Source organism: Ptychodera flava, chromosome 11 (assembly GCF_041260155.1).
Source record: "Ptychodera flava strain L36383 chromosome 11, AS_Pfla_20210202, whole genome shotgun sequence".
Classification (NCBI taxonomy): Eukaryota; Metazoa; Hemichordata; class Enteropneusta; family Ptychoderidae; genus Ptychodera; species Ptychodera flava.
Window position 1 is genome coordinate 29,177,190 of NC_091938.1, and position 13,157 is coordinate 29,190,346.

The 13,157-nt window shown below is 36.1% G+C and overlaps 1 protein-coding gene across 1 annotated transcript in view; it reads left to right on the forward strand.

Annotated features, from left to right (window-relative positions):
* The first annotated feature begins 2,172 nt into the window (after positions 1-2,172).
* Positions 2,173-13,157, forward strand: part of LOC139144031 (adhesion G protein-coupled receptor B1-like) — a 39,368-nt gene continuing 28,383 nt past the window's right edge. The window contains exons 1-2 of the mRNA XM_070714678.1: positions 2,173-2,758; positions 10,118-10,590. Of these exons, the coding sequence (XP_070570779.1) occupies positions 10,500-10,590 (91 nt within the window). The 5' untranslated portion in view covers positions 2,173-2,758; positions 10,118-10,499. The remainder of the gene's footprint in view (positions 2,759-10,117; positions 10,591-13,157) is intronic.

Here is a 13,157-nt window from a genome sequence, read left to right on the forward strand (position 1 = left end):
AAGTTAGCTCAATTGTTAAAAGTTTACTGCCTTTCGTGTGGAGATCTTTGTTTTGTAGTTTGTCGATTTTGCTAGTTAGGAAACAGCGTAACCCGTTTTTTACATCGAGTCAAAAAATTCTGGAGAAAATTGTTTATTATCAAATAGATTTGTTAGCACAATGTAAACAAAAACATGACTAAAGTACATAATTGCAAAATCGAGAGCGGCTTAGAGTTTGCCTTGAAAAAATGTCTATCACATGCATCATTAATGAACGCTGTCTGATGAATAATAAATATAATCGAGAACTGTCAATGTAGTAACTGAATATTATTGGGTAATCAATAAAAACTAATTGCTTTGCTATATCAATTTTTATGCTTTAAAATGAATGAGTGCGTCTTATTTACACGAAACAATGCCACACGGCATTAACAGCAGTAATTGTGATTATCGACTAAAGAAATTCACTTATTACACTTCAACCTTAAACTGTGTTTGTTGAAAACTTGTTGGACTCTTCCCGCAGCACAATTAAAATTGTTTAGAAATTAAAAACAGCTAAACGCGCTTCGTTCGATAACTCTGTAAAGGCGGTGTCAAAGCGGGACTTCTCATCAAAGACGACATGACAGTCTCTTCTCAATGATTTTCAAAAAGCAGAGAATCTGACGTTTAGTTCTGTAGCAAAACTTTCCTTTTGTATTCCTGTCAAATAGCATAACATTATGTTCTCATATTCCTGGCCACTGGGAGTGCGGGATCGACGGTGTAGCAGAAATCGTCCCAAACTCTGCAGTACATACTACACAAGCTCTGATTGGATGATAGACAGCATTTCGTTCCACGCGGAAAATATTATCCAATGGCACGATGAGTAACACACGGACTGGAACTACAAAGTAAGCAGGTCAGAGTACGGGGACAGACGATAGCGTTGTCACGATTTTGGATAATGTTGTACGCTGTTGGTGACAAAATATCCCAAACTCATGTGAGAAATCACATCCCAGGTCCCTTGGGGTGTGAGATTCCATTATTCTCGAATTCACAGTGGTCTCGGAAACAATAAATCAAAAAAGTAATTTACAGTTCACCTGTAACGACTAAATCTCTTCCGAGAAATTACTGTATATTGAACGTCTTTGACAGTCCCAACTTTATGATCAACGTTGTGCTAACGACGGTCATTGTAATCTTGTGGATGATATTTGCTTTATACGATATCATATAATTTACATGCCCTCCTGCAGTGTTTCAGTCTGACTGTGAACTGCGACGCGCTGTCTTAGAGTACAGTGCTTTAACCGGTTCCTTGTCGTTACTTTGTAATAGAAGAGGAAATTAAAAGAGAACACATTTTAGCTAATAAGTCTCTAATTCCCGTGTCAATACTTAAGACTGAGCGCTCACATAATATAAGCTTAAAATGTTGCGGTGAGGGAATTAGAAGTGACATAAACACAGACACAACTTTTATCGCACGAAATAAACAGAGCGAGTGCGACAAAATGAAAGCCTTTACATGTTTGATGGACTGAAATGAGAAAACTAAGGTGAGTGGTACTATCCAATCTCTATTTACGCATTTCTATTTTCAGTATGATACTTGAAAGCAATTACTGTAAAGCTTGGTCGATAATGAGAACATGATCTCTTCAATTCTCAATATTGAGTTTTTAGAATTGCTCCTATATTCACTCTATGACAATACACGCATACAAGCTAGACACTAAATATAAAGAAAGCCATATAGAGACTGAAAGGGAGCGTTCAGTAATTATAGGGGTGGGCCGGGCGAATTCCGTGCGCACCTGTACTGTAAAATATGACCCTCCCTCTATCCTTGTGTCTAAAATGTGACCCCCTTTTTCCAACATTCTAAAACTTGCGGCTGACTTGCAGCGTGTTTGCAAGGTTATATCTGATTGGTCGATTGTCATTATTCACAGCAACTTAGGGAGTTTATTTTCATTATCAATTATAATGGTGAGATTCTGCCAAGCAATTGGATAAAAGCTTTCAAATCGCTGCAAGTCGCCCCAAAACTTGACCTTCCCCCAATCACTGCAGTGTTTTCCCTAGGAATGACCCAGAAACAAAATCAGCTAATTTACATTACAAAACGTTTAATTGTTATGTAAGTTACAGAAATTATAGGGGGAGGGCTGGCATTTTGGGAGGGAGGTTGCAATTTACCACGCAAGCATTTTTGAAGGGTCTTGCATTTGCGGTAGGGTCACCATATTTTGCGCAACTATAAGGAGGCAAGATGTGGCTGATATAGTGCTTCACCCAAAAATATCAAATCATAATACATGGGAGTCTATCAGGGAAGCTATTGACCATTGTACCCCACAAAACAAGCTATATATTTTTACATTTATATATGTTTGATAATATATGTAAAGTTTACAGCTAATGATCTACAAATACTTATTAATTTTAATCAGAGCGTATGGCAAGCAATTTAATGAGAAGAAGGAAAACGTACCTACACATACCAACCCTGCAAGCAACGCCATTATATCTATGAAAATGGAAACACGGGAAGGGTACGTGGTAAGGCAACTGTTGGCGAACTGAAAGAAATCATGAAAGCATTGTATAGGTACTTTGGACGATAAAAACAAGTCGAATACTAACAGATTACCACAAGTGACTTCATGGACGTGTGCCATTTAGAAACATTTCAATTTTCGGGCCGTTCAAAAACGGACTCGAGGAAACCCGCAAGTTATATTGTACGAGATTTCCACGACATTAAACGTAATACGTGAGTGGACTTTATTTTCAAGTTTGATAGAAAGGTATCTAGCTTGTAGAACGAGGCATTGGGGTGATTTTTAGTGAAGACAGATGCTGCGAACTAATTTGTCTTCCGTAATTGAAAGTTTGTGTGTCAGTAAAGATTTTTGACTTTGATGTTACGTAAACTGGCTATACCTAAAGGCCATAGTTCAGTGAGGTTGACTTCTGTCACGAATGGTCGTTATTCTCCCGTATTGCACCCGAAAGTGTTATTGTCAAACACATTTTCTGACACTTGAGCTATACCTCTTCTGTTCTAAAGGCCCTAGGAACCAGTAATTAAGAACTAAGATAAGTGCTCATGGTATAACCCATCCTCTCAGAACGAACAGTCTGAAATCAAAATTCATTTTCTTGAGTCACAAAATGTGAAAGTTGCAAAGGGATAAGTTCATGATATCAAGCACGGTATACAGTTTACATATTCATTTGAAACGCAAAGGAAAGATTACAAGCAGTATATGTGTATGCTAGAAATTGACGTAAAATTTTCACACAGATTAATATGATACGCGATAGTCTTTTACTGGCATGATCATTTCACATGTATTGGAGTCGTCAAGTTGTCAAGAGATGGCATCGAGAAAAATTATAAAAAGTACAAGATGAACAGTACTTGAGAGCAATTACCTTACACGCCCATGACGATATACATAGCAAGTTAGTCGTAGGAGGAATAGGAAACTTAAATTCATTAACCAGAGAGCATTACTGAGTAACACACCATGACTGAAGAGTGTCATCAGACGACAGGTTTCCTTTGTTCAAAATAAAATTAATAGTAAGGGAATGTGGCGAAGAACCATAATGAGTCTACGCTTAGTGATGCCTAAAGGTCACCTTCCGCCAGTAAAAGATGAATAAGGTTAAATCGGGCGGATCATTTCGCCTGAATGCAGCTCCATTGTTTCTTTGTTTCGAAAATTTACAGTCCGTCAGCGAAATATTGAATTGCCGATGGTAGGTTTGATACACGTTCGTGACTCCTGCGAGCGCACATTGTCTACAGCTACTATATCTGTTACGGAAGTATGTGCCTCGAAAATGAAAGACTTTGAACTTATGCTCGAACTTTCTCTTTCAAAATCAACAATCGAAATCAGAGGACAAGGTGCCTATTTTAGCACTTGAGAAATAAATTTACAGGTATTCAACGATATTTCAAATTCAAAATTGCCGCCATCAATGTGTTATTTTGTAGGGGAAATAAGATTTCTGATGATTTATCAAAGTTAAACCGGTGAATACTTTATTTACTTCAAGTGGTTGGCAAAATGAACACTACCTTAAGAAATGTTTGCACAAAATGAGCGGTGCAACACATCGTATACAATGGATCTAATACGTAAGAAAGATCAATCGACTCCGTTTTCATGAATATGTTGATGAAAATAGCTCTGAAATGTATGGGATGATTAATTTACTGGCATTGAATAACCTCATGTTTGGTTATATTGAGGCGTGTGTCAATAAGAACCAAGACCGGAAAGACACTCACCGATAGAAAGACATAAGAAAATACGATATAGAAGACTGACGTCATCCAGAGAATAAAATGCGGCCTTCAGAAATAACATAGATCTACGTCACCTTACAGTACTGCATGTCAGATCTAAGTGACAGCGAAAGTATTCAGTTACCATTTTTATAAACGATTTGTTATGGTTATCACTCAATTTTAATATGTGCGATTGTATTCTTGACCGCGGAGTGACGTCACTTCACCTCACGCACGCGAGTGAGGTGAAATGGGATTTGACTATACAGGACAGAGAACAATGCAGAAATTATGTGACAAAGTACAGAACTTAGTGTTTATCATTGACATAATGTTGAAACTTTGAATACTATTGTAAATGTTGAAAAATCCACACTTCATATTTTGTTCTCACGGCAGTTTGACGCAAAAATGACGTAAAAATCCGCAAGTTCCCGGATGTCCGCGGTCAAGAATATGTTCATTGTACTTTAGCATTAGATACGATTTTAATGATACGAAAGCGTTTTTTTTTTGATAATGCACGCAACATTTCTCAGTTGTTGAGTAATTAGGCGTGCAGCTTTAAAGACAGCTAGACGACGTGGGCATTTTACTTATATTTTATTTTATTTTATTTTATTTTATTTTATTTTATTTTATTTTATTTTATTTATAAAGATAAATACAACGTTAACAGTTAAAAAAAGGTCTAAATATGACTGGGTGACCGAATCAAGTGCAAATTACCAACACTACGAGCAAAGAGAAAAGCTTAACAATTTATAATTGAAAATAAAACAAAAATGAAAAAATATAAAAGACCAATGTTTATGTAGGTCTACATTTATTACAAAAGCAGCGGACTGTCCACGTACAAGTGTTTTGAGGATCAAATAAACTATGAAATTCGGTAAAATACCATTTTATTGCTATGTTTAAAGCAAGCGTTTAATTGATGGTCCTTAATGCTCTAGGTAAATTATCCCATAAATTGGCTATGCGAATAAATAAGAGATGGAGGCAAGAAAGAGTGTTAAAGCGATTTAATTAAGCGCAGGGTATTTGAATCAGCACTAGGACGGGTGTAACTGTTAGAAGATGAAAACTCAACAAACTTATGATTTTTTTATGAAAGAACATAAGGCTGAGCTTGACTTAAGCGGAATACGTGCAGATGAAAATCATAAAGACAAATTTAAGACGATTTGTATGAAGGAACAGTATCGGTATCCGGAGCATTTTGAAATTCCAAACATATCGTCATCAAAATACTACTTAGTGTCTGATTCTCATCATGGTATAGTGTGAAGTCATACACAGTATAAATTAACTTGAGGTGCTGTTGTCATTGGTCCTAGTTGATGTCTTTGACTTTTTGTGAAGCAAATTGTCTATAATCAAATAAATTTGTTAGCGTAAGGTAAAGAAAAAGTCTTATGTACATACTTGTAATCGAAAGGTAATATCGAAAGTGGGTTAAAGTTTGCTTAAAAAAATGAAACATTAATTAAGTGAAAATGCATACATCCCACATCATTGCATTCATAATTAATGAGAGCTATTTTATGAATTATAAATATAATCGACAATTGTCCAGATATTACTGAATGTTATCGAGTCCCACTGAAAACTAATTGCCTTCTAGTCATCAAATAGCTTTTTATAATTGTAATTGAATGAATGTTTGTAATCTACATGAAAAAACGCCATAAGGCATTAACATCAGTAGTTGTGTCGACAAGAGAAATTTACTCAAACACACTTCAACCTTTAATTGTGTTTTTTGAAAACGCTTTGTACATTTCCTACAGCACAGTTAAAGTCATTTAGGTATTAGAAAGAGTTAAAGGCGCTTCGTTCGAAAACTCTGTGGAGGTGGTGTCACATCTTACAGACAAACAATTTTTCAAAGCAGTATTCCTCAGCAAAGATCACATGACAGTCTCTTCACGATGGAGATTTCCAAAAAGCAGGGAATCTGACATTTAGCACCGAAGCAAAACTATTCTCAAAGAATGAAGGAGAACAAATTTTTTTGTAAAAAATAACATCTATGAAATATTACATTTTATTTGAAACGTGAGATTATATTATTGAAAAAAAAACAGTAGATTTGTTTTGAATTTCAATTCTTGAAGGGCAGGAATAGAAAAATATACTTTCAAAAAAGTGATTAAGTCATGGAAGGGTAATTGGGATTTCTCTTATTCTCACTGTAAGTAGTTTGCTGATGACAAAAATACCGTTCACAAACATAAAATTATAATTATTTCTCACCAAAGGGTTTTTCATACAAACAGGTAAACAATAAGGATATATCAATCAGCGATAAACTAATTACTGAAAACAGAATGCATTAAAGTAAGTGATATCTGACAAAAAACTCTGCATTTTGTGCAACAACCCTTTAACACTACACTTTTTAAACCCGGATATGTTGATTACGCAAAATAAACAAATGTGGGTTTCCGGTAACTTGACACTGAAAATTAGGGTAGGCAGGTCAGAAGAAATCTTTATTGTCTTTTCTTTTGTTGTTCGAGACCCAAACATATTAATATACTATTACTAAAATTCATTAACAAGAAAGCCATACTAAGTAAGTGTTATTGAAATATAGAAAGCATTATTGAGTAACACATCATGAATGAAGAGTGTATCAGACAACAGGTTTCCTTTGTCCAAAATACAATTAATAGTCGGGGATATAAATGTGGCGAGGAACCATAATGAGTCTACTCTTAGTGATGCATAAAGGTCACCTCCCGCCAGTAAAAGATGAATAAGGTTAAACCGGGTGGAACATGTCGCCTGCATGCAGCTCAAATTTTTTCGTTGTTTCCAAAATTTACATTCCGTCAGCGAAATATTGAATTGCCAATTGCAGCTTCGATTGGTATTTGCGAATCCTGTGAACGTACATGGTCTCCAGCTTCTATATCTATGAAGGTAGCTCGCGCCTCGAAAATGAAAGACTAAGACTTTTCCTCAAACTTTCAATAAGCAAAGTTAACATCAACTATTATCTCTCTTAATACAAAAACGAAATCAGAGGCCACAGTACTAATTTTGGTACTTGAGAAATAAGTGTGATTATAGTCATGATTATATTTATGTGATAGTTTTTATTAATTATTATTATTATTTATGATAAAGATTATGTTTATCTTGTTGTTGTTGTTGTTGTTGTTTTTTGCTATTGTTGTTGTCGTTGCTGTTGTTGCTACTGCTGCCACCACTGTTGTAGTCTTTTTTGGTCGCTGTTTTGTATTTGTTTGTGTAATTTACACAGCGTCAAAATGTCAGCTCGCATCCAAAAATATTCAAATATTTATTTTAAAAAAGGGACACGTACCCTGCCAAACAAAAGAGCAGAAAGCTTATATCCATGAATGATCTAGACAGTACACTGCAGTTCGTCAACACGGTATCTGCAGCATTTTGAAGAACTGACTGTTGAAAAATATGGATAAAATTCACTTGACACTCTTTTCAGATCAACTTTGAAGTTTGATTGAATTTATTCTCCTTGTGGGATTTGCAACGGCAGATAAAAATGAAGTTAGAACATGAATGTCCTACGGTTTGGACGGAAAATGCAGCCTCTAGCTCTAAACCAAATTAAAGGATGTCTAGTTTACAGAAAGAACGCCTCAGGAAAAAAAATAATCAAAAAGTCCTGCTCGTATACTAACCTTCGACTCCTTTCCAATGGCCATAATTGTTGCTTGACCCTACAACTAGTAGTACCCCATTGTCCTAATGAAACACGTCAGATACAAGAATTCTTGTTGTTAAGTGAACATATTAAATTATTGATGCACAAGAGCGGCAGGGTTTGACGGCAAACAACTGCTCAACAAAGAATCTATATGGGATATGAATACGTTTGCTCGTAAGATCGTGTAAAACTAATATTTTGCATGAAGAAAGATGAAAATGTCACGCTTTGAGACCCCGTTAACCACATATTTTATGTTTGTATGTATTTATACTCTGTCGAAGTGTGACACTCTCGAGAAGTGAGACATGTACATATGTATATTGGTGGCCGACGATTCATGACTATAGCTGTTAAAGCTGATTTCTGCACGTTGCAGCGTGACATAAACCGAACGGACAAGTGGAAATGTACTAGTTTACACTTACATTGAAACCCATTGCCAATATATTTCCTTACAGGAAGTTGCCAAGCATTTTACTGTCAAACTTACACATTTTGTAAAGATCACCATGCACTTTTGCTTATTCTTACCGTAGTCAGTGCATTTAAAGGTCAAATGCTTTATATTACAAAACTTCATAATTGGAGCAGGTAACAGTATAGCGCTTCCTGGATATTTAAAATTATATTACCATGCCCTATCCATCGCATTTTGATTGGTCGAGCTGAACCACGTGACTGACCACAAATACACAGTAATGGTTTGTTTACATGCCCGTGAATATGAATAAAAAGATTAACAACTCAAAGTATCGTAACTCTACATAAATCATAATCAATCACAAAATAAAATGGAGCACTTTTAGGTCAAGTTGAGATACTTCTTTCTGAAAAACATCTCTGGATTTGCCAACTTTTTACAGCGCGCGTGACAATGCGTCGCGTAATGCTCAGTTTCTGGGGCCCAGTAGTCGTTCGCTCCTGAAATTTTCGGAAATTTTGACGATTTTCTTGAGTTCACTGATAATATAATGGAAATAACAGACTCCGCTCTGACCATTAACGTTTATTTGTGGGCGCGAGCTCGAGGAAAGCCAAATTAACGAGCTCGGCAAGCATCGCCCGTTAATTTTTGGCTTTCCTCTCGCCCTTGCCCACAAATAAACGTTAATGGTCAGCGCGTCGCCCGTTATTTCTATAGTTTTTGGCCATCTTTTCTGTTGGAATTGATGTGAAACATTCTCCCATCTGGTCTCATTTCTCTTACTTGATACTGAAAAAGGAGGGTAATGACAAATTTATACAATATCCCAACTCCATCTCCATTTATGTCTGTCGTATACATTTATCTGTGTCGTATTGAAGGTATAAATATATATAATTTCCCCCGTGATTCCCCTAGTAGCCGCCATATCCCTCCGAGCCGTAGGCGAGGGGGATATGGCCGATACACGGGGAATCATGTGTCCGCGACGCAGCCACATGAGTAAGGATTACAGGGGGATGATATATTTATCATATGCATAGAATCAGTATTCCGTAAATAAATATTTCAGGCATGACATTTAACGCCAACGCGGGAAAAGAAGGATAGCTAGGGACTATTTTTTAAAGAATTCATGCGCTTGTGTAATGCAGTCGTGGCTAGGTCAATGAACACTTTCCTCTCGCTCTTGCCCATGAATAAAAGTGAATAGTCAAGGCGTCACCCTTTATTACTATAATGATACGTTCCCGGCCCGTTGTTAATTCAAGGTAGAATGCGCCCAAGGACAGAGATATTCGTATGATCAATATTTTCCTGTACTTTCTGGTCCACCACGTGGCAGGGCTCATCTTAAAGCTCTTGGTCTGAGAAAAAAAATTGCTGTCGAAAACGATATTTTCCCTGTTGTTTTAACACTGGGATGGCGACCAATATTTATTTCAAATACCAGTTATTGTATTACACCACCTATTGTGACATTATAGCCTTTACAGTGTTGTCATTGAAAGTTTATCGATGATTAAATGTTTGCTAATTAATGCAATTTTTTATAATACACAGACTAGACCTTCAGGGGATATAACTTTCTGAGCAATGGATTCAACCACAGAGTTATTTAGCCTGCGGTATAGTGCCATCTTTCCTAGTTCACAAACGCATCAGTAAGACTAATTTATTTTGTGTCTGTGTGCAGGTATAAAAAAGGGAGCCGAGTAACACATTTCTGCGGCAACCACGTTCCTGATCAAAGTTTACCGTTTCTGAGAAAATTGGTTGAAGCTGTCCTCACGATGTTGTAGTCTAGAGAAATAAACCACTCCTTAGAATTCCATGTGATAACGGCGAGGCTTTCAAGATTTCCTGTCATTGTTCTTACGCTGTCTACATATATGCAATATTCGAAAATGAAGAATGGCTCGCTCCACATCAATAACTTTGGTGAAAACATTTAATGACTTTGTTGAAAAGTTAATTTCCCCAATGTACGTGCATCCATTATTATTCATGATGCGATAGCTCACCGAACACTGGATTAGGGACTCTTGCATCTAGTTGGCTGCACAACACGTTCAGCGATGGCTAAAAAGCGGGGTCGGTATCTACGCTGCAGAGAGTTTTCGTTATGGGTTCTCTGTCTGTGCGATGTACTGGTTGTTCAAGTGGAAGGTGAGCAAAGTATACTTTAAATTTTTAATTTGTACATCCGTCTTTGACCTAAAACATAATCGTTATTCCCATGACATCACTAAATTTTTCCGTCAACTTGTGCATGATTATTCTACTCGTCAAGTCCTTGCTGGAAATGTTTGTATCCCAAAACATAATATCACACTCACACAAAATCAAATTACGTTCGCTGCCGCAAAAAATTGGAACTCACTTCCCTCCTCAATTAAACAGACAACACCAAGGCAAAAATTTAAAAAGGAGTTGAAACAATCCTCCTCCATTCTATGGTTGATTGATTTAGTTTTTCTTCCTTCGTAATTTGTCAGACTTCATTTCTTTTCCATAAGTATTTTCAGTTATAAGTGTTGTTGTACTGTTTCTTTTTTATTTCTTGATTTCATCCTTTTTCTTATATTATGATATTCTTTGTTGCTCTGTTTTCCCCACCAATTCCGATTATTTTTTGAAGCTATTTCTTTATGTATTCAGTATCAGAGTATGCACCTATTTTGTTCTAGGCTACATGTATAATATTTTTGCAACTCTAAATACCTTCATTATATAAAAATTATTGATTTCATATATTTTGTTGGGGCCATGAAGGAAGATTAATTCTGCTGAACTATATTTCATGGTCCCCACCAATTGTACATACAGTCATATTCATGAAATGTAAAATATTTCTTATGGTGAAATAGATTATTATTATTATTATTATTATTATTATATTTATGGTATTCTCTATTACCTACCTCCGTTTAGTAAAGGAAAGAAAGAAAGGAAGGATGAGTTTAGGAATGTATCGCCTCGCATTAAAGACGAGTGGTGAAACGGTCGTTACGCAATTAGTATATTCCAAGCTCGGCATTGAATATATCAGGACCATATATTTATTATACGCAAACGACGTCTTTATTTTTGCAAGATATATTGAATTCACTTACAACTGTTTTACGTTTACTAAAAAAATTGTGATGATAAGCAAACACAGTAAGTGGGCATTAGCTATTGTCGTGGTAAAATTAGAGTGTTCAAACGCATCAATTTTAATAAAACACACGAGGATTTTATTTATTTATCATATTAGTAAACGCTTGACGGCTATCGATGTCCGCTTTTAATCAAGTTGACGTGTCATCGTGTCAAAAGAGGTCTCTGTCACGTAATAAAATCTTTCAAAGCACAACTGTTCATTATGCAAATGATCTTCCTAAATTTCCTACTTTGATTTGAAGTTCAAGGACAAGTATTTGCCAAACATTGAATTCTTTGAAAACAAATCGAATGAGCTCATAACACCATTAAAGTGTACATTATCTGAAATCCTGGCTATTGCCATATGCTGAAATTTGTATGATATACCATTCTTTACACAGGAATCTGGGGGAAGTGAAATCGAAGAAATTCTTCACAAAATCGGTTTATCTTTTTTTGAACAAACTCACCAGACTCAACTTTTGCTCAAACAATCTGTACCGAAATTTTAGACCATTCCTCTTCGACATGAAGAATAAGATTTAGGGGCCACCGTGCAAAATTCGGTTCTAGAGAAACAAATCACCCAATTACCGACTGTAGAAAACGGCCGTCTTCTCTGTCTTAATAATCTGAAATATTCAATTTTTAATTTTCACAAAAGTATGCCAATGAAAACTTTAGTATCCGAATGACCTTCAAATAAGTGGTAGAAAGAAGTATGTTAGAGAGTAAAAATAAGAGGCGCATTGCACCTTAAACATTTTAAAATACTGCTGTCTTACTTATGAATGCGACCAATGTTTTATCAGCAATCGGAATCGGTAGCTGAGTGCAATTTGGTCAACAAATGTGTGTTTGAAGACAAAGAAGCTAGCCAAGATAAAGCTGAATCGGATACTGTCACGTATCTTGCGGTTAAAGAAAGCATTGTTACTTAGAATTACAGTATAGTTTGGAAACTACAGATTTCTGACCCTAAAATTGCTACACATGTACAACACATTTGCAGCCAGTCATTGCCCTTGAACTCAATTTAATTTTGAAAGATAAGTCACTATTAAAACGTCGTCTATCATGTACAACATCAATATTTCAAAATGCGTTAGCGGTTTTAGTATACCGTTTCCAGACAGTAAATTCGCAACAAAACCAAAAATCGGAATCTGGCAAGTGTACAGTAGACATTTGGAATTATTCATTGGCAATAATTATATTCAATTTCAGTTGTGACATAAGTTCGTCAGGAACGGAACTGCAATCGGTAAAAACTGCAAAGACGATGCGCTAGTATGGAGACATGGCCTTGAAATAGAGCATTTTGAGTTCGATCAAACTGTGTACAAGCACAACATAACCAAATAGAATGTCATTTGGGTTCTACCGTGGCGTAGTCCGTAAAGTCGAGACAGGTAATAGTGAACAGCGGAGCTTTGTTTACGTCGTATTTGAAAGGTAACGAGTTTTCAAAGTCTACGGTTTTTAACCTGTACATTACCAACGTTTCGATTACCCACAGGAGGTTTTCTTCATGGTCAAGAACAATAGAAAGGACATATAAAACAGACTTGACACCCACAAGCCGAAAA